The following is a 26,671-nucleotide window of genomic DNA, read 5'->3' as shown; positions in this document are numbered from 1 at the left end:
ATGAGGGTGGCTAAGGGGGCAGTGCCCGGTAATGGAAAGATCACAGGGGAGAGAGGAGAGAGGTGCTGATGGGGCAGACAGGCTCTGGCCAAGAGAGGCCCCGGTAGAGCAGAAGCCGGCAACGCCAGGGGTTGAGGGTACGAACTAGGGACAGGACTGGAAGTCAGGACGGGGCACGGAGCTCTTCTGAGGGCTGGGGCTGGGGCCAGGGGCTGGGGGCCGGGAGCTGCCGGCAAAGGAGCGGAGCGGGAACTCCGGGAGGCTGGAAACCGCTGGACGTGCAGAGCAGAAGGCGGGGATCCGGATTGAGGCCAACTCGCGCGGACCCCCCGCCCACGCGAGGGAGCCTGGCGCCCCTGTCCGGGGGAAGTTGCGTGGCGGGACCCGGCCGGTTTGGGCCGCTGGGCCGCGCCAGCTGCCCGCGCAAGGGAGATCTGGGCAGCCAGGGGCCCGGGGCGCTCGGCATCCCTCCCGCCCTCATCCCGCCCGCCCTCATCCCGCCCGCGCACCTCAGTCAGCGCCCGGCGCCGCGCGGGCCATGCTCGCCGCTCCTGCCGCCGCCACCGCCCGCGCAGAAAGCCGTCGTAGCCGGCGTCCAGACCCGTTAGCTCGCGGCTGTCTTGTCCGCTGGCTGTGGGCTAGTCCCGCCCTTGCCCGACCCAGCCCTCCCGAGCGCTGCCGCCGCCGCCGCCGCCGCTGCCGCCTCAGCCCGGCCCCTCCCCCCACCCCTGCCCGGCGTGAAGGGAAGGGTGGGGGACAGGGGCGTCTGCCCCCACCCTATTCACATCCTCCCCGTCTCTCCCTCCCTCCGCCCCCCGCACGCGCGCGGGCATGCTGGAATATGAAGTCCAGCCGGCAATGGGCCGCTGGGGGTGCCCCGCGTCCAGGACTACATCTCCCAGAAGATAGCGCGCGCACCCCAGGGATTGTGGGCTTTGTAGTTTCGGTAGGGCTCAAGGGGTCCGCCGCTCAGGAGGGGAGAGGAAGGGGGATGGGAAATCTTCATTCTTAGAAGGCAGGACTCCGGCGGCTGGAGCAGACAGCCCCGAGCCGGGTCGGATACCTGGGTCCCCAGGGAGGTGCATACTACCCCAGGACGCCTCTCAGATGCTGCTGTGGCCAGCTGCGGATCAGCCCGGCCGGAGGGCTCTGTTCCCACTCGCGCTCTCGAAGAGCGGCGACCTGAGGCCAGCTTGGCTTCACGCCTGGTCTCTGAAAGCCAGAGCTGCGGTGGGGCCGCTGCGCCCTGGCCCTAGGGGAGAAAGACCCCATCAGCGGTGTGGGCGGGGGTTTGGCCTCGCTGGACTTCGTGTTCCCCACCTGGGAAAAGAGAAAAAGGGGGCAGAGTGTCTGTGGGTTCCTCACCCACCGTGGCCTCTCCCCACTGCAGGCTCTCTTTTAAATGCCCGTAGCTTCCTACTGTTGAGGGTAAAGTGAATGCATTTTAAATATTTTCCATGTCTTTTCTTAGCTTATCCTTCCTGTAACTTCCGCACCTAGTTCAAAACCTTTATGAAACTCCAGATAGACCGCAGTTTCACCCTCCAACAGACTGAAGTCAGGCTGAAGTGGTTCTGAATTTTTGGTGTGTATGGGATCCTCTTGGGGAGATTGTTCAAATGCAGACTGCTGCCCCCTACCCTCAGCTTCTGGTTCTTTAGCTCTAGGGCAGGGCCCAGAATTGGCATTGCTACCCGGTTTCCAGGTGTCGCTCAGGCTGCCAGTTACTACTTTGATCATCTGATAACCTCTGCTGTTGGTGTTTGCTGCTAGCACACTGGTATTCTCTTTCAAGGATGGCTCTCCTGTGGGATAACTAATAATGACCCTGAAGAGCCAAACTCGGAAAGGCAGGGTCCCAGTCCAGTCCAGTTTAACACAGGAATGCTCTGTTTTTGCTCAAGGTCTCACTGTCACCCAGGCTGGAGTGCAGAGAGATCACAACTCACTGCAGCCTCGACTTCCCAGTCTCAATAGATCCTCCCACCTCAGCCTCCTGAGTAGCTGGAACTGACTACAGGCATGTGCCACTGCACCTGGTTAATTTTTGTAGACAGGGTTTATATGTTTGTTTGTTTGACACAGAATCTTGCTCTGTCCCACAGGCTAGAGGGCTGTGACACAATCGCGGCTCACTGCAACCCCCACCTCCTAGGTTCAAGTGATTCTCCTGCCTCAGCCTCCTGAGTAGCTGTAGTTACAAGCGTGCACCACCACGCCTGGCTAATTTTTGTATTTTTAGTAGAGAGAGGATTTCACCATGTTGGTCAGGCTGGTCTCTAACTCTTGACCTCATGATCCACCCGCCTAGGCCTCCCAAAATGCCGGGATTACAGGCGTGAACCACCATGCTCTGCCAGAGAGAAGGTTTTGCCATGTTGCCCAGGCTGGTCTCAAACTTCTGGGCTCAAGAAAACCACCTGCCTCAGCATCCCAAAGTGCTGGGATTACAGATGTGAGCTACCATGCTCTGCCAGGAATGCTGTCTTTAATAGTAATAAATAAATCAGTGCTCTCCCGAAAGGAAGATACCACTTGGGCCCTCTGACTGCAGGTGTTCCAGACATTAGCCCTTGAAATTTCCCTTAAAGCTGGGAAGGTTTTTCTTGTGCAAGGTGGGCACCAGAGGCATGCCTGGTGCTACCTTACAAGCTATGGATACAAGCCAGGGTTTGTGATATCAAACCCTAGGACAAGGTCAGTTCACCTCTGGGTGGGCTGTGACCTAAGACAGGCTAGGGAAGTGAGAGTTGGAGAGGTAGATTCCTGGCTTGTCAAGTACTGAAAAAGTTTCTCATTATTTTTGTTTGTTTTGAGACGGAATCTTGCTCCATCGCCCGGGCTGGAATGCAGTGGCACGATCTTGGCTCACTACAATCTCCGCCTCCCGGGTTGAAGTGATTCTTGTGCATCAACCTCCAGAGCAGCGGGAATTACAGGCATGCATCACCACACCTGGCTAATTTTTGTATTTTTAATAGAGACAGGGTTTCACTGTGTTGGCCAAGCTGGTCTGGAATTCCTGACCTCAAGTGATCTGCCCACCTCAGCCACCCAAAGTGCCAGCACCACACCCAGCCAAGAATGGTTCTCGTTCTGACTCAGGTGAGCCCTTCTTACTTACTATTATACTGTTGTTCTTGCAGCTACAAACTGCTGAAAAGAAAGCTTATTAAGCACCACTCTCAAGCAGGAGGAACCCAGACTCTTCCAGCTGTCAGCTGACCAAACTCCTTGACCAAACTCTAGATGAGCTCCCCTAAGCCCTCTTCTCAACTAGGCCTCAACCTTGGCTCATAACATATACAGACTGTTGGTCCGGGTGTGTTGGGTCACACCTGTAATCCCAGCACTTTGGGAGGCCAAGGTGGGCGGATCACTCGAGGTCAGGTGTTCAAGACCAGCCTGACCAACATGGTGAAACCCTGTCTCTATTAGAAATAAAAAATTAGCTGGTTGTGGTGGCATGTGCCTATAGTCCCAGCTTCTCAGGAGGCTGAGGCAGGAGAATTGCTTGAACCCAGGAGGCAGAGATTACAGTGAGCAGAGTTGGCGCCATTGCACTACAGCCTGGGCAATAGAGCAAGACTCAGTCTCAAAACAAAACAAAACAAAATGCCTGCCTGAGAAAACCCACCACTGCCAAAAGAATTGACTTTTCCAGACAACAGCCAACCATAGTCTCCGACTATACTTTCTCATCAGGGAATTACTAAAAAGGGCTCACAATTGTGAATTCCTTCTCTGATCCTTTGAGATGTGTAAGTATGTTCTACACCTCAAGAGTGTCTTTCTCAAGGACCTGAAAGCCATTCCTTGAATGTCAACATCCTGAAGGATAAGGCCTCTGTCTCCCATTTTTTGTGAGAGGATAGAATCTTAACTTTGACAATTACCAGATAGTGGACAGAGCTGTACACTGGCCAATCCTTTGCAACTTTTCATGTCCCTGACTCTACCGAACCGCTGCTTGCCACCTTCCCTACTCCTTCATCCACTTTAAAACACAGCTAGGCCAGGCATAGCAGCTCGCACCTGTAATCCAAACACTTTGAGAGGCCAAGGGGGTCGGATCACTTGAGGACAGGAATTCTGATAGCAGCCTGGCCAACATAGTGAAACCTCTCTCTACTAAAAATACAAAAATTCCAGACACGGACAGCATTGACAGATTGATAGCTCTTTTTCAATTCAGTGGGTGGTGGTGCATGGCCATTCTTAGTTGGTGGAGCGATTTGTCTGGCTAATTCTGATAACAAACCAGACTCTGGCATGCTAACTAGTTACATGACCCCCGAGCCCAAAAGAGAGCCCACATAGCCAAGTCAATTCTAAGCAAAAAGAACAAAGCTGGAGGCATCACACTACTGGACTTCAAACTATGCTACAAGGCTACAGTAATCAAAACAGCATGGTACTGGTACCAAAACAGAGATATAGACCAATGGAACAGAACAGAGGCCTTGGAGGCAACACCACACATCTACAACCATCTGATCTTTGACAAACCTGACAAAAACAAGCAATGGGGAAATGATTCCCTGTTTAATACATGGTGTTGGGAAAACTGGCTAGCCATGTGCAGAAAGCAGAAACTGGACCCCTTCCTGACACCTTACACTAAAATTAACTCCAGATGGATTAAAGACTTAAACATAAGACCTAACACCATAAAAACCCTAGAAGAAAATCTAGGCAAAACCATTCAGTACATAGGCATAGGCAAGGACTTCATGACCAAAACAACAAAAGCATTGGCAACAAAGGCCAAAATAGACAAATGGGACCTAATTAAACTCCACAGATTCTGCACAGCAAAAGAAACCGTCATTAGAGTGAATCAGCAACCAACAGAATGGGAAAAAATTTTTGTAATCTACACATCTGACGAAGGGCTGATATCCAGAATCTACAAATAACTAAAAGAGATTTACAAGAAAAAAAACAAACAAGCCCATTCAAAAGTGGGCAAAGGATATGAACAGACACTTTACAAAAGAAGACATACATAAGGCCAACAAACATGAAAAAATGCTCATCATCACTGGTCATTAGAGAAATGCAAATCAAAACTACATTGAGATACCATCTCATGCCAGTTAGAATGGCGATCATTAAAACACCTGGAGACAACAGATGCTGGAGAGGATGTGGAGAAATAGGAACACTTTTACACTGTGGTGGGAGTGTAAATTAGTTCAACCATTGTGGAAGACAGTGTGGTGATTCCTCAAGGACCTAGAAATAGCAATTCCATTTGACCCAGCGATCCCATTACTGGACATATATCCAAAGGATTATAAATCATTCTACTATAAGTACACATGCACACGAATGTTCATTGCAGCACTGTTTACAATAGCAAAGACCTGGAACGAACCCAAATGCCCATCGACTGGACAAGGAAAATGTGGCACATATACATCATGGAATACTATGCAGCCATAAAAAACGATGAGTTCATGTCCTTTGTCGGGACATGGATGAACCTGGAAACCATCATTCTCAGCAAACTGACACAAGAACAGAAAATCAAACACTGCATGTTCTCACTTATAGGTGGGTGTTGAACAATGAGAACACGTGGACACAGGGAAGGGAGCTTCACACTGGGGTCTGTTGGGGGGAAATAGGGGAGGGACAGAGGGGGTGGGGAGTTGGGGATGGATAGCATGAGGAGAAAGCAGATATAGGTAATGGGGAGGAAGGCAGCAAATCACACTGCCATGTGTGTACCTATGCAACAATCTTGCATGTTCTTCACATGTACCCCCAAACCTAAAATGCAATAAAAAATAAAAATACAAATACAAAAATATAAAAAAATTAAAATAAAAAATTAACCGGGCGTGGTGGCAGGCGCCGGTAATCCCAGCTACTCGGGAGGCCAAGGGAGGAGAATCGCTTGAATCTAGGAAGCAGAGGTTGCCGTGAGCCAAGATTATACCACTGCACTCACTCCAGCATCAGTGACAAAGTGAGACTGTCTCAAAAAAAAAAAAAAAAAAAAGCCAGGCAAAGTGGCTCACGCCTGTAATCCCAGCACTTTGAGAGGCTGAGGCGGATGGATCACAAGGTCAAGAGATGGAGACCATCCTTACCAACATGGTGAAAACCCACCTAAAAAATAATAATAAAATAAAATAAAAAATAGAAAGAAACAAATTTGGAATATGGTAAAGATGTCTTTTAAATAACTGTGTAGGGAAGGGGAGAGTCTTCCAAAAATGGTGTAGGAAAACTGGGGAACTGTCTGCTAACAAAGTTAAGTTTACCCTTAATAAATTAATTAATCTAGGCAAAAATCACCAATGGCTACTAATATCATGAAAAAAAAGACCCTGTGTAATTTGAAGAGATAGAGATTATAGACTGCTGATGAAAGTACCTGATGCTCTCAAAGTACTGTTGAAAAAAGAAATCACCCTAAATCTGACAGCTGCCAGTGTCTGGTAACTTGAGAATACGGTCATCAGAGGAACATGTTAAGCAAAACCAGTGGTATGCAATCAACAAAACACAGTAAGAAACTCTACAGACCACATGACCCAGTTTCTTCAATGAGCACATTGCAATTTTTTTAAAAAAGACATGGATGGGAGTCTATAAATTAAAAAGAGATATATATGCCACACTCAGTGGCTCATGCCTGTAATCCCAGCACTTTGGGAGGCTGAGGTGAGCAGATCACTTGAGGTCAGGAGTTAGTTTAAGACCAGCCTGGACAACATGATGAATCCTCATCTCTACTAAAAATACAAAAATTAGCCAGGCATAGTGGCACCTACCTGTATTTCCAGCTACTTGGGAGGCTGAGGCAAGAGAATTGCTTGAACCCAGGAGGTAGAGGTTGCAGTGAGCTGAGAGCATGCCATTGCACTCCAGCCTGGGCAACACAGCAAGACTGTCTAAAAAATAAAAAACAGACATATCAACCATTGCTGCATATGGACTTTTAGAGGTAGGATCTTGCTCTGTTGTCCAGGCTTGACTGCAGTAGCAGGATCTGAGCTCACTGCAGCCTCGATCTTCTGGGCTCAAGAGATCCTCCCACCCCTGCCTCCACAGTAGCTGGAACTACAGGTGTGCACCACCACATCCAGCTAACTGTAATAATTTTTTTTGTAGAGAGGGGGTTTCCTTATGTTACCTCCTGTCTTGGCCTCCTAAAGTGCTGGGATTACCATGAGCCACTGCACCAAGCCTCGCTTTTTTTTTTTAATGTCTTATTTGGCTGGGTATGGAGGCTCATGCTTGTAATCCCAGCACGTTGGAAGGCTGAGGTGGGCAGATCACTTGAGGTCAGGAGTTCAAGACCAGCCTGGACAACATGGTAAAACCCTGTCTCTACTAAAAATACAACAATTAGCTGGGGATGGTGGCACTCACCTGTAATCCCAGCTACTTGGGAGGAGAAGGCAGAAGAACTGGTTGAACCTGGGAGGCGGAAGTTGCAGTGCGCCAAGATTATGCCACTGTACTCCAGCCTGGGCGACAAAGTGAGACTGTGTCTCAAAAATAATAATAAAAGTGAAAAAGAGATGTATTGGCTGGACGTGGTGGCTCACACTTTAATCCCAGCACTTTGGGAGTCCAAGGAGGGCAGATCACCTGAGGTCAGGAGTTCGAGACCACCCTGACCAACATGGTGAAACCCCATCTCTACTAAAACTACAAAATTAGCCAGGTGTGGTGGTGCATGCCTGTAATCCCAGCTACTCAGGAGGCTGAGACAGGAGACTCACTTGAACCTGGAGGTGGAGGTTACAGTGAGTGGAGATCGTGCCATTGCACTCCAGCCTGGGCAATAAGAGTAAAACTCCTTCTTTCTTTCTTTTTTTTTTTCTGAGAGTCTCGCCCCATCACCCAGGCTGGAGTGCAATGGCGCAATCTCGGCTCACTGCAACCTCTGCCTCCTGGCTTCTCCTGCCTCAGCCTGCCGAGTAGCTGGGATTACAGGCATACGCCACCATGCCCGTCTAATTTTTTGTATCTTTAGAACAGATGGGGTTTTGCCATGCTGGTCAGGCTGGTCTCGAACTCCTGACCTTGTGATCTGCCCACCTCGGTCTCCCAAAGTGCTAGGATTACAAGGCATGAGCCACCGTGCCCAGCCTAAAAAAAAAAAAAAAAAAAAAAAAAGAGAAGAAAAGACAAGACATATCAACCAATTGCAGTGTATGGACTTTTAGAGATAGGATCTTGCTCTGTTGACCAGGCAGGTTGCAGTAGCAGGATCTGAGCTCACTGCAGCCTTGACGTTCTGGGCTCCAGAGATCCCCCTACCCCTGCTTCCCAAGTAGCTGGGACTACAGGGGTACACCACATCCAGCTAATCGTAAAAATTTTTTTTTAGAGAAGGGGTCCCATTACGTTGCCCAGGCTGTTCTCAAAATGCCGGCCTCAAATGATCCACCTGCCTTGGCCTCCCAAAGAACTGGGATCATCATGAGCCACCACACCAAACCTTATTTTTTTGTGTGTGACGGAATCTCGCTCTTGTTGCCCAGGCTGGAGTGCAATGGTTCAAGTGATTCTCCTACCTCAGCCTCCCGTGTGTCTGGGTTACAGGAACCCGCAATCATGCCTGGCTAATTTTTGTATTTTTAGTAGATATGGGGTGTCACCATGTTGGCCAGGCTGATCTCGAACTCCTGACCTCAGGTGATCCACCCGACTCGGCCTCCCAAAGTTCTGGGATTACATGCATGAGCCACTGCAGCCAGCCGTTTTTTGTTTGTTCGTTTGCCTTTTTTTTTTTTTTTTTTTTTAATGTCTTTTTTAGCTCGGCGAGGAGGCTCATGCTTATAATCCCAGTACTTTGGGAGGCTGAGCTGGGTGGATCACTTGAGGTCAGGAGTTCGACACCAGCCTGGCTAACATGGTGAAACCCCATCTCTACTAAAAATATGAAAATTACCTGGGCATTGTGGCAGGTGCCTGTAGTCCCAGCTACTCAGGAGGCTGAGGCAGGAGAATCACTTGAACCCTGGGGGCAGAGATTGCAGTGAGCCAGGATCGAGCCACTGCACTCCAGCCTGGGCAACAGCCTGCCTCAGGTTCCCCGGTAGCTGGTTCTATAGGTGCACACCAACATACCTGGCTTATTTTTGTATTTTTAGTAGAGATGGGGTTTCACCATGTTGGCCAGGCTGGTCTTGAACTCCTGGCCTCTACTGATCTACCGCCTTAGCTTCCCAAAGTACTGGGATTACAGGCTTGAGCCAACGCACTTGGCCCTAACACAAAATAATTATGCAAATCTGTAAGTAAATGACCAAATAGACAACTTCGCAGGGTATGGGTTGAGGATCACTTGAGCCTGCAAGGTCCCAGTCCAGCCTGCCGTGAGCTGAGATTGTGCCACTGCACTCCAGCTATGTGACAGAGCAAGACCCTGTCTCAAAAAAAAAAAAGTAAAAGGAAAATGACTGAGTAGCCAATAGGAAATGGGCAATCATACAGTACTTGTCCTCTTGTGACCAGTGTATTCTACGGAGCATAATGTCCACGAGGTTCATCCATGTTGTAGCATATGTCAGAATTTCCTTCCTTTGTAGAGCTGAATAATACTCTATTATATGTACATACCACGTTTTCTTTCTTTATTCATTCATCTGTCAGTGATGGGTCGTTTGCAGCTCTTGCCTATTTCTAATAATACTACTATGAACATGAGTGTACAAATATCTCTTTGAGTTCCTGCTTTCAATACTGTTATTGTCTTCCTTTTTTTTTTTTTTTGAGATAGGGTCTGTTCTCAATTTTTGCTTTAAAATAATTTGGCTGGGCGTGGTGGCTCAAGCCTGAAATCCTAGCACTTTGGGAGGCCAAGGCAGAGGGATCACAAGGTTGGGAGTTCAAGACCAGCCTGACCAACATGGTGAAACCCCGTCTTTAAAAAAGAAAAAAAAAAAAATACAAAAATTAGCTGGGTGTGGTGGCGTGTTCCTGTAATCCCAGCTAATCTGGAGGCTGAGGCAAGAGAATTGCTTGAACCAGGATCGAAGAGGTGGAGGGTACAGTGAGCTGAGATCTCGCCACTGTACTCCAGTCTGGGCTATAGAGTGAGACTCCGTTTCAAAAAATGATAATAATAATCCAGGGTTGCGGTGTAGGTATAGAGACAACAAAAAATTGGTTAAATTTATAAATATAGAAGAGATGAGGCCAGTTGCAGTGGCTCACACCTGTAATCCTAGGACTTTGGGAGGCTGAGGCAGGTGGATCACTTGAGGTCAGGAGTTTGAGACTGGCCTGACCAGTCTCTACTAAAAACACAAAAACTGAAACCTGTCTCTCCATAAAAACAAAAATTAGCTGGGCTGGTGATACATGTCTGTAATGCCAGCTACTCGGGAGGCTGAGGCAGGAGAATCGCTTAAACTCAGGAGGCGGAGGTTGCAGTGAGCCAAGATCACGCCACTGCACTCCAGCCTGGGAGACAGAGCAAGACACCCTCTCAAAAGAAAAAAAAACGGGGCATGGTGGCTTATGCCTGTAATTCCAGCACTTTGGGAGGCGGGCGGATTACCTGAGGTCAGGAGTTCAAGACCAGCTTGGCCAGCATGGTGAAACCCCGTCTCTACTAAAAATACAAATATTAAGCCAGGCACGGTGGCTTGCGCCTGTAATCCCAGCACTTTGGGAGGCCAAGGCGGGTGGATCACGAGGTCAAGAGATCGAGACCATCCTGGCCAACATGGTGAAACCCCGTCTCTACTAAAATTACAAAAAATTAGCTGGGCATGGTGGCATGTGCCTATAATCCCAGCTACTCAGGAGGCTGAGGCAGGAGAATTGCCTGAACCCAGGAGATGGAGGTTGCGGTGAGCCGAGATCACGCCATTGCGCTCCAGCCTGGGTAACAAGAGCAAAACTCTGTCTCAAAAAAAAAAAAAAAAAAAAAAAAAAAAAAAAAAAATTAGCGGGCATGGTGGCACATGCCTGTAATCCCAGCTACTCAGGAGGCTGAGGCAGGAGAATCACTTGAACCTGGGAGGCCGAGGTTGCGGTTAGTTGGGATTGAGCCATTGCACTCCAGCCTGGGCAAACAAGAGGAAAACTCCGTCTCCAAAAAAAAAAAAAAAAAAAAAAAAAAAACAAAAATTAGCAGCCGGGCATGGTGGCTCATGCCTGTAATTCCAGTGCTTTGGGAGGCGGGTGGATTACCTGAGGTCAGGAGTTCGAGACCAGCCTGGCCAACATGGTGAAACCCCGTCTCTACTAAAAATACAAAAATTAGGAAAAAATATTAGCTGGGTGTAGTGAAAAAAAGTACAAAAATTAGCTGGGTATGGTGGCAGATGCCTGTAATCCCAGCTACTCAGGAAGCTGAGACAGGAGAATCACTTGAACCCGGGAGGTGGAGGTTGCAATGACCCAAGATCGCACCATTGCATTCCAGCCTGGGCAACAGAGTGAAACTCTGTCTCAAAAAAAAAAAAAAAAAAAAAAAAAGAGAAAAGAAAAGAAACAAAAAGAAAGGAAACAGAGGAGATGAGTGGGTACTCTGGGTTAATTAATTATAACATTTTTTCATCTTTGGATATATTTGAAGTTTCTGTAATAAAATGATTTTTTGGCTGGGCAAAAACTAACCGGGCGTGGTGATGCGTGCCTGTAGTCCCAGATACTTGCAAGGCTGAAGCAGAAGGATCAATTGACCCCGGGGGGACACAGGCTGCAGTGAGCCATGATTGTGCCATTGCACACCAGCCTGGACGATAGAGCAGGTGAAATTGCTGAATCACAGAGTAATTTTTTTTTTTTGCTCATAATCAAAACTTTATTGGAAAACTGACACCAAAATAGACCACTGTTGTATATATTACAAAATCAAACGTAATTAGGAATACATTATCTTGGTAGATGAATTCGAATTGCTAGACTTATGGTAAGGCTGTCTGTGAGATAACAGAGATTTAGGAAGTGGTGTGGATCAGCACATTTGTGTTGCTTTCCTCTAAGTGAACACCCTCTGTGAGTCTGGCCTTTCCTTCTGTAGGCTCATACTGTTGAACAACCCACGCAAAAAGCCACTGTCTGAGCATGGCTGAAAACTATGGTAATTTTGAGACAATCTGAACATCCATAAAATAAGAATTTGGACTTTGAACTAATGGTTTCTTTCATGATTTTTCTTTTCCTTTTCCAAAGATGGATGTAATAAATCTCTAGCCAAAGACATGTTGATCCTTTTGCAAGCCCTGCCTGTCCCATCCACACCTAGTAATTGGTTTTTTTTTTTTTTTTTTTTAGGAGCGCCATACTGTTTTCCATAGCTGCTGCACCATTCTACATTCCCACCAACAGTACATGGGGTTCCAACTTCTCCACATCTTCACTAACACTTGTTATTTTCTCAGAGCATCACTCTTCTTTTTTTTTTCCCCCTGTACCTCAAGGGGATGCAAAGGGAGCATCATTTTTCCCCTTCCCCTTCTCCTTCCCTTTCTTCTCGTCTTTCTCCTTCTCCTTTTTATTTGTTTATTTTTTAGACAGAATCTCGCTCTGTTGCCCAGGCTGGAGTGCAGTGGTGCAATCTCGGCTCACTGCAACCTCTGCCTCCTGGGTTCAAGTGATTCCCCTGCTTCAGCCTCCGCAGTAGCTGGGGCTACATGGTGCACCACCACGCTTGGCTAATTCTTTCTCCTTCGCCTTCTTTTTCTTTTGTAAAGACAGGGTCTGACTGTGTTACCTAGGCTGGTCTGTGACTCCTGGGTTCAAAGTGGTCCTTCTACCTTGGCCTCCTAAAGTGCTGGAATCATAGGCAAAAGCCACCATACCTGGGTAGAGTGTCACTCTTTTTTTTTTTTTAGGCAGAGTCTCAGTCTGTCACCAGGCTGGAGTGCAGTAGTACAGTCTTGGCTCACTGCAACCTCTGCCTCCCAGGTTCAAGTGATTCTCCTGCCTCAAGCTCCTTAGTAGCTGGGACTATATGCACATGCCACCACACTCGGCTATTGTATTGTATTGTATTTTTAGTAGAGATGGTGTTTTACCATGTTAGCCAGGATGGTTTCAGTCTCGATCTGGTGATCTGCACTCCTTTGCCTCTTTTAAAGTTCTGGGATTACAGGCTTGAGCCACCGCACCCGGCATTTTTTTTTTTTTTTTTAAGATGGGGTTTCACCATAATGGCCAGGCTGGTCTTGAACTCCTGACCTCAGGTGATCCACCCACCTTGGCCGCCCAAAGTGCTAGGATTACAGGCATGATCCACCGCGCCCGGCCAAGGAAAGTACATTCTTATAAGAGAAATTCAAACTATACAGATAAAGCTCAAGTTCTCCCTGATCGTCCTCACCCTTAGCAGTCTCTCCCTAGCATGCATTCCTTTCCAGCCCTGTTCCTGTGTATCTGCACGCTATCTGTCCATAAACATTATTTTTGATTCTAGGGGCTTCCCATACATATTGCTGTATGACTTGCTAATTTCCCCTTAACACCATGTCCTGAACATCACTCCCTACTGAACATGTAGATCTGCCTTGCACGAATGTGCCTCGTTTAGTTTTCTAGTTGTAAACCAAAAAGCACCTGGGACTGGTCTCAATCAGTTTACAAGTTTATTTTGCCAAGGTTAAGGACAGCTGTACCTTTCTCCAAAGATGATTTTGAGGGCTTCAATATTTAAAGGGGAAAAAGCAGATATTGGAGAAAGAGGAAATTTTTTAAAGGCCTGGGTAGAGAAGAGGCAAATTGTTGCATTCTTCTGAGTCTTTTTTTTTTTTTTTTTTTTTTTACAGGGTCTTGCTCTGTTACACAGGCTGCAGTGCAGTGGCACGATCTCAGCTCACTGCAACTTCCACCTCCCAGGTTCAAGCAATTCTCCTGTCTCAGCTTCCTGAGTAGCTGAGATTACACTATTATTCCCACTATGCCCAGGTAGGTTTTTTTTTTTTTTTCATATTTTTAGTTGAGATGGGGTTTTGCACTGTTGCCCAGGCTGGTCTCGAACTCTTGACCTCCAGTGATCCTCCTGCCTCGGCCTCCCAAAGTGCTGGAATTACAGGTGTGAGCCACCACACCCAACTTTTTTTTTTTTTGAGACGGAGTTTCACTCTTGTTGCCCAGGCTGGAGTGCAATGGCACAATCTCAGTTCACCACAATCTCCGCCTCCCAGGTTCAAGGGATTCTCCTACCTCAGCCTACCATGCCTGGCTAATTTTTTGTATTTTTAGTAGAGATCGGGTTTCTCCTTGTTGTTCAGGCTGGTCTCAAAGGTGATCTGCCCACCTCGGCCTCCCAAAGTGCTGGGATTACAGATGTGAGCCACTGTGCTCTGCCTTTTCTGAGCCTTTGATCAGCCTTTCACATGTGAGAGGGGGTTAGAGGAATAGTCACTTATGCATTCATCTAGCTCAGTGAATTTGCATTTTTACAAAATAAAAAATAAACATAGGGCAGAGGAAGCAATGAGATATGCATTTGTCTCAGGTGAGCAGAGAGATGACTTTGAGTTCTGTCAGTCCAGCACCTGTGAAGATAAGCTATCAATTTACACTGTCAGGGTGAAATTCCACAGAACTCTTTGAAGGTACAGATCTTGGGGCCCAGAAGGAATTTCCTAGTGGGCAAATTGTGAGGGCCAGGCCATATCTAGCTTTTTATCTTTGTAGTCATCTTATTAAGGAATAAAATGGGAGATAGGTTTGCCTAATGAAGTCCCCAGATGGACTTTTCCCTTTGGCTTAGTGACTTTGGGGTCCGGAGATTCATTTTCCTTTTACAAAGTACCCTAGAGAGAGACACTCGGAGTGTCTGCAATTTTCAGCCATGACAATCAATGCTGCCATTCACAACTTTCCCCAAATCTCTGCAGAATCCCTGCCCACTACGGAGTTGGAAAGTTTCTTCCCAAAGGACCCACGTGAGGAAACCAGCGCAATTTCTTCTAACTGCAAATGCAATGTAGCTGCTTCCACTTTGGCAAAGTGTGATTTTTCTACCGAGGAAAGCAGCAGCTCCGGGTCCTGGCCAGAGGGGTTAAAGAAAAAAAAAAAAAAAAAACCCCAAACCAGAAAACAAACAAACAAAACAACAAAAAAGCAACATATTAACTTGGATCCCTGAGTTCCAGAAAAAGGGCCTGTGTCTTTAAGGCGCATCGGTCTTTAGGGAGTTGTAGTTTCGAGAGTATTGGAGCGGCCCTCTCCGCACCTCCCTTCTGAATGCAGCCCCGCTGCCCTTCAGGAAAGCGCTGCCCCGGCCATCCCTGCTACCCAGTGCGGTGGCACCGAGCGTGTCTTTTGCCGGGCGGGGATCCGGCCAGGAGGACGCAGAGGTTAAACTACATTTCCCAGCGTGCGCCGCGAGGGTCGCGCAGCCTCGCGTTAAAGAGCCCGCTCCGCCGAGCACCGGGCCGCGGCAGGTACGTCTGTCCGCGAGGGTCCCCGCAGCGCCCCTGTGCCCCCGCGGCTTCCTGGTGCACCCTCCCTGACGGGTAGCACCGAGCTGAGCCGCGAGCTGCCCGGGGTCTTGACAGGGAAGAGTCCCCGGGAAGTCTGCGCCACCCGGGGAGCCCACAGGGGCTTCTGCGCTACCGCGTCCCCTTGGCCTGGTTTTTCTAGGGGATCCCCGCGACCCGTCTGGTGCGGCGGGACCTGCGGGCGGCTGGGACCGGGAGGGATGCGGGCCCCAGAGGATCCTCACCCTGAAGCAAGTGGGGCCCGGGATGCCGGCGCTGCTCTGAATTTGCTTTGAGGCCGCGTCTCTTGCCTCAGTTTACCCGGCCAGGGGTCAGTATTATGCACGAATCTCAGTGATATGTTGTTGGTTAATTTACAACACGATTTTACTCCTAATTAGCTTCTTTCGGTCTGTTATTCAGAAGGCAGCAAATACTCCGTGAACCTTTTTTTTCCTCTTTAAAGTTCTAAAATATGCAGTCCCTGACCCACCTCTCTTCAAAAGGTACATATGAAGAATTCTTTATATTTTATTCTATCTCTTGCCCCCCGACCCTATCCCAGTCTTGGACATCGTGGGGCTGAGGACACTAAAACATATTTCTTTTTCTTCTTTTGAGACGGAGTTTCCTTTTGCCCCGGCTGGTGTGTGGTGGCGTGATCTCCGCTCACTGCAACCTCTGTTTTCCAATTTCAAGCGATTCTCCTGCCTCAGCCTCCCAAGCAACTGAGATTGCAGGCACTCGCCACCATGCCCGGCTAATTTTTGTATTTTTACTAGAGACGGGGTTTCCCATGTTGGCCTGGCTGGTCTTGAACTCCTGTCCTCATGATCTGCCTGACTCGGCCTCCCAAAGTGTTGGGATTACAGGCGTGAGCCACCTCAGTGGCGAGATCGCACCATTGCGTTCCGGCCTGGGTGAAAAGAGCGGAATTCTGTCTCTCCCCCGCCCCCCAAAAAAAGCCAGGCATGGTGGCTTACACCTGTAATCCTAACCCTTTGGAAGGCCCAGGGGGAGGATTACTTGAGTCGGAGTTGTAGGTCGGCTTGGGTAGCAAAGCCAGACCCCATCTCAACAACAAGAAAAAAACCCTAGCGGGACTCATGCCTATAGTCCCAGCTACTTGGGAGGCTGAGATGAGAGGATCACTGGAGCCCAGGAGTTTGAGGCTGCAGTGAGCTGTGATCATGTCTCTGCATTCCACCCTTTGGTGCCAGAGCCAGACTCTGTTTCTCAAAAACAAAACAAAAACTGAGCCTGCCTGTACTATTAAAAGCTACTGCAAAAGCCAAAATTACCTTTGTACCAACCTAACAGCTAAGTTTCTGCTTTTTATACGGTGGTTTCCTTATCCAGAGCTTCCGTGAGATAAGAGCCAATTCTTAGGGCTGCTGGGTGGGTCATGTGAAGTGATGCTGAAGTGCCTTTGGCATAATGCCTGAAAAAAGCACTCCATATGTGTTAGCTACCTGTCTCATTTTACCTTTTGCATTAATCTCTCAGGAAATTAACCCCTCAGCCTTGCTTGATTTCCCCACGCCTTCCCTGATTGTTTTCTTCTTCAGCGTGATCTTTAACTCAGAGAATATTTGAGAGCTTCTAGTCCCTCCTTCAGGGACAGGTTAAACTCTCCTGCTTCCTTGTCTGGCTGGAAAGATCTGTCATTCATTGTGTGCCATATACTTTACCTTGTATTTGATGCTGAAAACAGTCCTGGGAGGTTAGTGTCTTTGACCATAATTTTCGGATTAGGAAACTGAGTCTTAGAGAGGTTAAGTAATTTGTCCAGGATCATACAGGAACAGGAAAGGATGGGGTCAGAGCCTTATGGGACTGATACTCAGCCCAGGACTGTTCCTCTGCCCCTGCCATTAGGAAGGGATACCCTCGCCACTCTGGCCATGATCTGTCACCTGCTCATGTCTCTCCATCGCTATGTTGAGATGAAGACTGGGCTCAGACCTTCTGGGCCATTGAACTTTATTTAGAGCATTTATTTTCTGTCTTTCTTTCTTTCTTCTTTTTTTTTTTTTTTTTTTTCCGAGACGGAGTTTCGCTCTTGTTACCCAGGCTGGAGTGCAATGGCGCGATCTCGGCTCACCGCAACCTCCGCCTCCTGGGTTCAGGCAATTCTCCTGCCTCAGCCTCCTGAGTAGATGGGATTACAGGCACGCACCACCATGCCCAGCTAATTTTTTGTAGTTTTAGTAGAGACGGGGTTTCACCATGTTGGCCAGGATGGTCTCGATCTCTTGACCTCGTGATCCACCCGCCTCGGCCTCCCAAAGTGCTGGGATTACAGGCTTGAGCCACCGCGCCCGGCTTTTTTTTTTTTTTTAATTTTTATTTTTGAGATGGAGTCTCACCCTGTCACCCAGGCTGGAGTGCAGTGGCGTGATCTCAGCTCATTGCAATGTCCACCTCCTGGGTTCAAGCATTTCTCTGTCGCAGCCTCCGGAGTAGCTGGGGATTACGAGTGCCCACCACCACACCTGGCTAATTTTTGTATCTTTAGTAAAGATGGGGTTTCACCATTTTGGCTAGGCTGGTGTTGAACTCCTGACCTTGTGATATAACTGCCTTGGCCTCCCAAAGTGCTGGGATTACAGGCATGAGCCACCCTGCGCAGCCTCTTTTTTTTTTTTTTTTTGAGACGATATTTCGCTTTTATTGCCCAGGCTAGAGTGCAATGGCGGGATCTCAGCTCACTGTAGCCTCTGCCTCCCAGGTTCAAGCAATTCTCCTGCCTCAGCTTCCTGGGTAGCTGGGATTACAGATGCCTACCACCATGCCCAGCTAGTTTTTATGTATTTTTAGTAGAGTCATGGTTTCACCATGTTGGCTAGGGTGGTTTCGAACTCCTGACTTCAAGTGATCCACCCACGTCAGCCTTCCAAAGTGCTGGGATTACAGGTGTGAGCCATCATGCCTGTCCTTTCTTTTTTTTCTTGAGACAGAGTCTTATTGTGTTGCCTAGGCTGGAGTGCAGTGGCGCTGTCTTCGCTCACTGCAGCCTCTGTCTCCTGGGTTCAAGTGATTTTCTTGCCTCAGCCTCCTGAGTAGCTGGGACTACAGGCACATGTCACTACATCTGGCTAATTTTTGTACTTTTAACAGAGATGGGGTTTTGCCTTGTTGGCCAAGCCGGTCTTAAACTCGTGACCTTGAGTGATCTGCCTGCCTTGGCCTCCCAAAGTGCTGGGATTGTGGATGTGAGCCATTCCCGACCCAGGCATTTTGGGGATTTCTTTCTTGCTGTCTTTTTTTTTTTTTTTTTCCAGACAGGGTCTGGCTTTGTCACCCAGGTTGGACAAAGCTATGACAACAGCTTACTGCAACCTCTGCCTCCAGGGCTGAAGCAATCCTCCTGTCTCAGCCTCCTGAGTAGCTGGGACTATAGGCACATTCACTATGCCTGGCTAATTTGTGTGTGTGTGGTTTCTTTTTTTTTTTTTTTTTTTTTTTTGGTAGAGGGGGGGTTTTTCCATGTTGCCGAGGCTGGTCTCAAACTCTTGGGCTCAAGCGGTCCACCTGCCTCAGCCTCCCAAAGTGCTGGGATTACAGGTGTGAGCCGCCACATCTGGCCTCTTGCTGTCTTTCAGTGCCTTTGCTTGGGACCAGATATCATTATCACCGTCACTTGAATAAGAATCCAAAAGACCCAGGTATGTTACAACTTTGACTGTAGTGTCTACTGGCCTCTGTAAAGTGGAGATAATAATGTTTATCTTGAAGGGTCTAAGGGTGTTGCCAGGATAAAAAAAATCACAGCACCTTAACTACGGTCTAGAGTGGGTTAGCTCAGTGGCTATGATTAATTAATTAATTACTTTTATTTTGAGACGGAGTCTCGATCTTTCACTAGGTTGGAGTGCAGTGGCGTGATCTCAGCGCACCGAAGCCTCTGCCTCCTGGGTTCAAGTGATTCTTTTGCCTCAGCCTCCTGAGTAGCGGGGACTATAGGCATGTGCCACCATGCCAGATAATTTTTGTATTTTTTTAGTAGAGGCGGAGTTCCATCATGTTGCCCAGAATGGTCTCGATCTCCTGACCTGGTGAACTGCCCACCTCAGCCTGCCAAAGTGCTAGGATTACAGGTGTAAGCCACCATGCCTGGCCAACATTTTTTTAAGTAGATGAAACTATAGCTTTAGAGAGCAGATCAGTGGTTGTCAGGGATTAGGGGTGGAGGAAAGAGTGTATGAGGAAGTTTTCCTGGAGTGCAGATAGTGGTGATACCGACAAGAATCTATACACATGTTAAAATCATAGAATTGTATACAAAAATAATTAATTTTACTTATGCCAGCTTAAAAAATAGTTACATCTACCCATCTTGCTGTCTCAGGAAGCCCCTCCACTTGGCCAGAATGGAGCAGCCGAAGGGAGTTGATTGGACGGTCGTCATCCTGACCTGCCAGTACAAGGACAGTGTCCAGGTCTTCCAGAGAGGTAGGGGACTCCCCTTCCCACATAGCTCCTAATGGAGAACCCCCTCCCCTTCCTGGCTATGTCCCTCCAACCCTAGGTGCCAGGCAGACCTGGGTTCAAACCCAGATCCCCCTTCTCCCTAGCCATGTGACTGCTTATGTGTCATGTCGTTTCCTTGTGCCCCAGTGTTCTCATCTGTAAGATGGGAGTAATAGGACTTCTCTCACTGAGTTGGGTGAAGATCTAATGGCCTCCTACATGGAAAGTTGTCAAGGATGATCAAACACTGATGATCAGTAGGCTTGCTCAGGTGCTTTGGGCCAGGGCACTGAGCTGGGGGGCAGGTCTCAGCGTCTCTTCCGACCTTAGAACTGGAGGTGCGGCAGAAACGGGAGCAGATCCCTGCTGGGACACTGTTACTGGCCGTGGAGGACCCAGAGAAGCGTGTGGGCAGCGGAGGAGCCACCCTCAATGCCCTGCTGGTGGCTGCTGAACACCTGAGTGCCCGGGCAGGCTTCACCGTGAGTGCTTACCAGGGCCACCTCCCTGGCCCATGTCCCTACTGGAACCAGGTCATTTCCAAGATCCCTGGCTCCTCTGGCTCCATCTCCCTGGTCAATTCAGCTTTGGCTTCATCATTAGCTTCAGTTTTTGTTTCTGTAAATTGGGCGGATTCATCTCTGCCTTGCCGTCCAGGTGAGGGTGGAAGGCAGGGCCAGCTTTTGCAATATTTTTAGAGTTGGAGCGAATATCTCAAAGTGAGGCTTTCTGGCTTCTCTTTAAACGTTGAAAGGTCTTGCTAGCCTGGGCTATCATTCCCACATGGCATCTAACTGTTCACTGGAACTGAGATGTGGCCGCCTGCTTTGGGCAGGGCATGTGAGTCAGCATCCCCACTGGTCCCATGTCTCCCATGCACCCAGCCACTTCTCCTAGTCACCTCGTCTGCATAGCAACCTTGTGTGGAGAGTGAGGTTGGGCACAGGTGTGGACGTGCTCTGCAGAGGGAGATGGCACCAGCAGAGGACTATAGTCACCATGGAGCTGACTCCCCTGCGTCACCCATCCAGCCCCAAGTCGTGGCCTGTAATCTCCCCTTCAAAACAGGCAGCAGAGGTGGCTCATGCCTGTAATCCCAGCACTTTGGGAGGCTGAGATGGGCAGATCACCTGAGGTCAGGAGTTCGAGACCAGCCTGGTCCGCATGGTGAAACCCCATCTCTACTAAAAATACAAAAATTAGCCAGGCCTGGTGGCACACGCCTATAATCCCAGCTAATCACTGTTATCCCAGCAATTCTGAGGCAGGAGAATCGCTTGAACCCAGGAGGCGGAGGTTGCAGTGAGCTGAGATCGGGCCATTGCACTCCAGCCTGGGTGACAGAGCAAGACTCTGCCTCAAAAAAAAAAAAAAAAATTTAACAGGTAGCCAGGCATGGTGGTGCACACCTATAGTCCCAGCTAGTTTTGAGGTGGGAGGATTGCTTGAGCCTAAGAGATTGAGGCTGCGGTGAGCTGGGATCATCCCGCTGCACTCCAGACTAGGCGACAGAGTGAGACCCTGTGTCCAAACAACAACAACAGCAACAAACCAGGCAACAAGAAGGTGGCCCAGGTGGAGGGCGCTGGGCTCCCTTATCCAGGAGGGACCAGGGCTACCCCTTGCCTGCCTGTGGCCATTGGTTTGACCTTGCCTTTTGTCCCTTGGGTACCTGAGTATATTTGTGTTGGGGTCTCTCTCTGGATTTGAGAGTGCCTGCCATCCTCCGGGGAGCATTTGCCTGAGGCCTCTGTTCACAGGGCTTTCCCACTCCTGCAGGTGGTCACGTCTGATGTCCTGCACTCGGCCTGGATCCTCATTCTGCACATGGTAAATGAACTTCGGGGCAGGGGCCAAGCAGAAGGCCGGAACTGCAGTTCTTGGAGTTGGGCAGGACTTCAGGGGTGTTCTGCCACAGTGTGTGCAAGGTGTAAATCTGGAAGATTCAGAGTCAATCTAAACGTTCAGAAATTGGGAACTGGCCAGGCGCAGTGGCTTATGCCTATAATCCCAGCACTTTGGGAGGCCAAGGCAGGTGGATCACCTGAGTTCAGGAGTTCATGACCAGCTTGGCCAACATGGTGAAACCCTGTCTCTTCTAAAAATATAAAAAATTAGCCGGATGTGGTGGTGGGTGCCTATAATCTCAGCTACTCAGGAGGCTGAGGCAGGAGAATTGCTTGAACCGGGAGGTGGAATTGCAGTGAGCTGAGATCGCTCTACTACACTCCAGCCTGGCAATAGAGTGAGACTCCTGCTCAAAAAAAAAAAAAAAAAAAAAAAAAAGGACCTGGCTAAATATATACCACATATCCTTCCAGCAGAATATTAGATTAAAAGGTCCATCTAGGGCCAGGCGTGGTGGCTCATGCCTGTACTCTCAGCACTTTGGGAGGCTGAGATGGGAGGATAGCTTGAGCCCAGTATATTGAGACCAGCCTGGGCAGCATGGTGAAACCCTGTCTCTATAAAAAATACAAAAATTAGCTTCCATGGTGGTGCATGCCTGTAGTTTCGGTTACTCAGGAGGCTGATAGGGGAGGCTCACTTGAGCCTGGGAGGTTGAGGCTGCAGTGAGTTATCACACCACTGCACTCCAGCCTGGGTGACTTTGTCTCAAAAAACAAAAATATAGGCTGGGTGCGGTAGCTTATGCCTGTAATCCCAGCACTTTGGGAGGCTGAGGCAGGCAGATTATTAGGTCAGGGGTTTGAGACCAGCCTGGCCAGCATAGTGAAACCCCATCTCTACTAAAAATATAAAAAATTAGCTGGGCATAGTGGCATGTGCCTGTAGTCTCAGTGGCACACAACTGTAATCTCAGGAATTTGGGAGGCCAAGGTAGGCAGATCACTTGAGGTCAGGAGTTTCAGACTAGCTTGACCAACATGGTGAAACCCCGTCTCTACTAAAAATACAAAAATTATCCTGATTTGGTAGTGCATGCCTGTGGTTCCAGCTATTTGGGAGATTGAGGCAGGAGAATTGCTCGAATCCGGGAAGCGGAGGCTGCAGTGAGCTGATATTGCACCACTGCACTCCAGCCTGGGCAACAGAGCAAGACTCCATCTAAAAAATGGCAATACAATGCATAATATAACTAAAAAAATATTGTAAGAAAAAATATCAAGAGAACATTTTTTATCAGCCCTGCCCTGGATGGCTTTCTGCATGCACAGCCGTTGAGGTGGCTTTGGGCTCTGTGGATCTCGGGTTTCCTAACCAGTTCTCCTGCTCCCAGGGCCGAGACTTCCCCTTTGATGACTGTGGCAGGGCCTTCACCTGCCTCCCCGTGGAAAACCCCCAGGCCCCCGTGGAAGCTTTGGTCTGCAACCTGGACAGTCTGCTGGACATCATGACCTATCGGGTGAGGCTGGGCGATGGCCTGTGGGTCCTCATCCTAGATACAGCCACTTCCTTCCCACCGTTCCCCCAGTTATAATCTATGCTGGCTCAGCTGGGGGCCCCAGGAGGAATGGTTTTGAGAGTGCCTAGTGTTAGTTAAGAGCTTCAAGAAGTTAATTGTGTTTGGGGGCAGTGGCTCATGCCTGTAATTTCAGCACTTTGGGAGGCCAAGGTGGGAGGATCGTGTGAGGTCAAGAGTTCAAGACCAGCCTGGGCAATGCAGTAAGACCTCATCTCTACAAAAATTAAAAAAAATTAGCTGGCCATGGTGGCATGCACCTGTAGTCCCAGTTACTCATGAGGCTGAGGCAGGAGGATCACTTGAGCCCAGGAGTTTGAGGCTGCAGTGAGGTATGCTTGCACCATTGCATTCCAGCCTGGGTGACAGAATGAGACCTTGTCTCAACAACAAAAAAAATTAGTCTTGGCCACATGGGGGGCATCATAGCCCCAGGCTGGACAGAGGGTGGGGGCAGACCAGGTCTTGGAGGCCCTTGTTATGTCAACAGCACAGTATCCCAGGGCAAGGAGGGGCAGGTGAAGGGCTGGGCCAGGCACCAGCTGTGTTCTCTGTCTCCTGCCCTTGCAGCTGGGCCCGGGCTCCCCGCCAGGCGTGTGGGTCTGCAGCACCGACATGCTGCTGTCTGTTCCTGAAAATCCTGGTGAGCCTGAGACTCCCTGGGACCACCTTCCCTCGTCTCAGCCACAGCAAGAAGCCAGCTCTGCCTTTGTCGCCCACCCTGCCTCTGGGCCTGCCCTGCTGCCCTGTTAGAAGGGTAGCTGGAGGGTGTGGAGAATGAAGCCCTGAGAAGGCAGGGGTTCTCCTGCCCTGCCGAAGTCTGCCTGTCTATAGGACGGACAGAAGCAGCCCTGCCCCTTCTGCCCACAGGGCTCTGCAGAAGGACTCTGGGAGAGGAGGGTGGGCATTCTCCCAGGGGAATGTCCATTTGCTTTGGAAACCATATTTCCCTTTTAGAGGTGCCCAGGTGCCCCAGCCCCGGGCTCTGGCTTCCTCCTGGCGGGGGACTCCCTGCCTTGGGTTGAGGCCCCTGGGAGCCTCCTGATTGCCCCACCCCACAGGGATCAGCTGGGACAGCTTCCGGGGAGCCAGAGTGATCGCCCTCCCAGGGAGCCCGGCCTACGCTCGGAATCATGGCGTCTACCTCACTGACCCCCAGGTAGTGCCCCTGCGGGCAGCGGAGCCGGCTGGGGCAGCCTTCAGCTTTCCCCCATCACTGGGCAGCCTCTCATCCTGGATTTTCTGGCATGCCCCTGAACCCAATGAGTTTCCTCTGTGGTAACGGCGCCGGTGCTCCCTTACTCTCACCAAAAATACATTTCACACTGACCGCCTCCCTGTCTCGATGCCCGGGCTCAGGGCTGCAAAGACATTTAAAGCCTACCCTCTGCCATCACGGAGTAGAAATCTCAGGCCCCCTGAGAACACCAGCGACTGCCAGACTTGCATCCTCAGCTTTCCTTTGGAGGACGCCCTTGCTGCCACCTGTGGCTGTGCCCTCCTTCCACATCCCTTCCTGCTCCCTCCACTCACTCTGTTTCTCCCTGCACATAGGGCCTCGTTTTGGACATTTACTACCAGGGCACTGAGAGGGAGATTCAGCGGTGTGTCAGGCCTGATGGGCAGGTGCCACTGGTATGGCTGCTGGGCCCAGGTTGTGGGGCTTTGGGGAACTTACGGGACAGGGAGGGAGGGTTTGCCTTCTTTTGACTCCTAGAAGCCTCCAGAACAAGCTAGAGCTAGAATCTGAGGACAGAGTAGCCTTGGAATTCAGGGTGTTGTCCTGAACCAGAAAGCCTAGAACCAGGCTGGGCACGGTGGCTCATGACTGTAATCCCAGCACTGTGAGAGGCTGAGGCAGGTGGGTCATTTGAGGTCAGGAGTTTGAGAGCAGCCTGGGCAACATGGTGAAACCCTGTCTCTACTAAAAATACAACAGTTAGCTGGGTGTAGTGGTGTGCACCTGTAATCTCAACTACTTGGGAGGTGGAGGCTTAAGAATCGCTTGAACCCAGGAGGTGGGGGTTGCAGCGAGGGGAGGTCGTGCCACTGCACTCCAGCCAGGGCGACAGAGCGAGACCCTGAATCAACCCCACAAACTGCCAAAACAAAACAAAAAACTGTGGGCAAGTCAGGGAGTGCGGTGGTGGTGGGAGGAGGTTAGAGCCCGACTGGGGACTGCTTCCAGCACGAGGAGCAAGGATTGGAGAGGCGGGGAAATCTGGGAGTGGACCATGGCGAGGGTAGAGAGCTGGGGTCGGGAGAAGGCCTGAAAGTTGAGCGGGTCCTGTAAGGTTCCTTGATGGGAGCTGCCCCAAGTAATCCTGGAGTCTGGGTGCTGGAGTGGTCAGAAGGTGACACTCCCTGCCTGGTGTGGCACCCAGCTTCACATAGCCCTTCCGCATGTCCCTTCTCTGACTTGTACCAGGGTTTGGTCCAGAACCCCCCTCTACTATCCTTTTGGGGTCCCTTCCAGGTGTCTGGGGTTGTCTTCTTCTCTGTGGAGACTGCTGAGTGCCTCCTAGCCACCCACGTGAGCCCACCCCTGGATGCCTGCACCTACCTGGGCTTGGACTCCGGAGCCCGCCCTGTCCAGGTGACTGGGGGAGGGCAGCTAGTGGGGTCTGGCCTGGGGACAAGGCGTTGTATGACCTCAGGCCAGCCACTTCCCCTCTCCAGGGTAGAGTCTCTGCAGACGGGACTGCCCTGGCTCAGCCTCAGAACTTGAGGGCTGAACGCCTGCCATGCCAATAGCTGTGCTTCTTCCCCTTCCCCCAGCTGTCTCTGTTTTTTGACATTCTGCTCTGCATGGCTGAGAACGTGACCAGGGAGGACTTCCTGGTGGGGCGACCCCCAGAGTTGGGGCAAGGTGATGCGGATGTAGCGGGTTATCTGCAGAGCGCCCGGGCCCAGCTGTGGAGGGAGCTTCGCGATCAGCCCCTTACCATGGGTGGGTACTGCCTCTCAGCTCCCTGGGGTGGGGAGACCATGGGAGTGAGGACCCCAAGAACGGAGCTGCTCACTGCATGCTGGGCCAGGCAGCCCAGCTCAGGGACTGGGCAGTTCTGTCCTGTGTCGGAGCCCCCCACTGAGCTGCGTCCTTGTCTTCCTTTTGTCTCATTCCTGGGCTCTCCCAGCCTGTCCACTTTTTTTTTTTTTTTTTTTTTTTTTTTTTTTTTCTTAATCGGTCCTCCTCACTGTACAATTTTTTTTTTTTTTTTTTTGAGATGGAGTCGGGCTCTGTCGCCTAGGCTGAAGTGCAGTGGCGCTATCTCAGCTCACTGCAACCTCCACCTTCCGGATTCAAGCGATTCTCCTGCCTCAGCCTCCTGAGTGGCTGGGATAACAGCTGTGTACCACC

At 49.8% G+C, this 26,671-nt stretch overlaps 2 protein-coding genes across 7 annotated transcripts in view; one reads left to right on the top strand and one right to left on the bottom strand.

The window, feature by feature from the left end:
* Window positions 1-666, bottom strand: part of ST3GAL2 (ST3 beta-galactoside alpha-2,3-sialyltransferase 2) — a 57,712-nt gene extending 57,046 nt beyond the window's left edge. The window contains exon 1 of one of the 2 annotated variants that reach the window (XM_032283854.1): window positions 510-666. The gene's annotated coding sequence lies outside the window, so the exon portion shown is untranslated. The remainder of the gene's footprint in view (window positions 1-509) is intronic. The other variant, XM_032283851.1, reaches the window with a different exon arrangement.
* Window positions 1-26,671, top strand: part of FCSK (fucose kinase) — a 38,037-nt gene that overhangs the window by 1,109 nt on the left and 10,257 nt on the right. Inside the window, exons 1-12 of one of the 5 annotated variants that reach the window (XM_032283845.1) lie at window positions 15,165-15,377; window positions 15,577-15,668; window positions 19,019-19,081; window positions 19,765-19,868; window positions 20,217-20,368; window positions 21,666-21,716; window positions 23,128-23,253; window positions 23,881-23,953; window positions 24,372-24,469; window positions 24,865-24,945; window positions 25,787-25,906; window positions 26,089-26,260. In XM_032283845.1, coding sequence (XP_032139736.1) covers window positions 19,787-19,868; window positions 20,217-20,368; window positions 21,666-21,716; window positions 23,128-23,253; window positions 23,881-23,953; window positions 24,372-24,469; window positions 24,865-24,945; window positions 25,787-25,906; window positions 26,089-26,260 — 955 coding nt within the window. In that variant the 5' untranslated portion in view covers window positions 15,165-15,377; window positions 15,577-15,668; window positions 19,019-19,081; window positions 19,765-19,786. Of the gene's footprint in view, window positions 1-15,164; window positions 15,378-15,576; window positions 15,745-15,836; window positions 15,920-19,018; window positions 19,082-19,764; window positions 19,869-20,216; window positions 20,369-21,665; window positions 21,717-23,127; window positions 23,254-23,880; window positions 23,954-24,371; window positions 24,470-24,864; window positions 24,946-25,786; window positions 25,907-26,088; window positions 26,261-26,671 lie in introns of those variants that run through there. The other 4 variants (XM_032283844.1, XM_032283846.1, XM_032283843.1 and 1 more) reach the window with 4 other exon arrangements.

This window comes from Sapajus apella, unplaced genomic scaffold (genome assembly GCF_009761245.1).
Source record: "Sapajus apella isolate SASKATOON/1434 unplaced genomic scaffold, GSC_monkey_1.0 scaffold15, whole genome shotgun sequence".
Lineage (NCBI taxonomy): Eukaryota > Metazoa > Chordata > Mammalia > Primates > Cebidae > Sapajus > Sapajus apella.
Note: the sequence above shows the minus strand (reverse complement) of the source record. Positions and strands in the feature narration are given on the sequence as shown.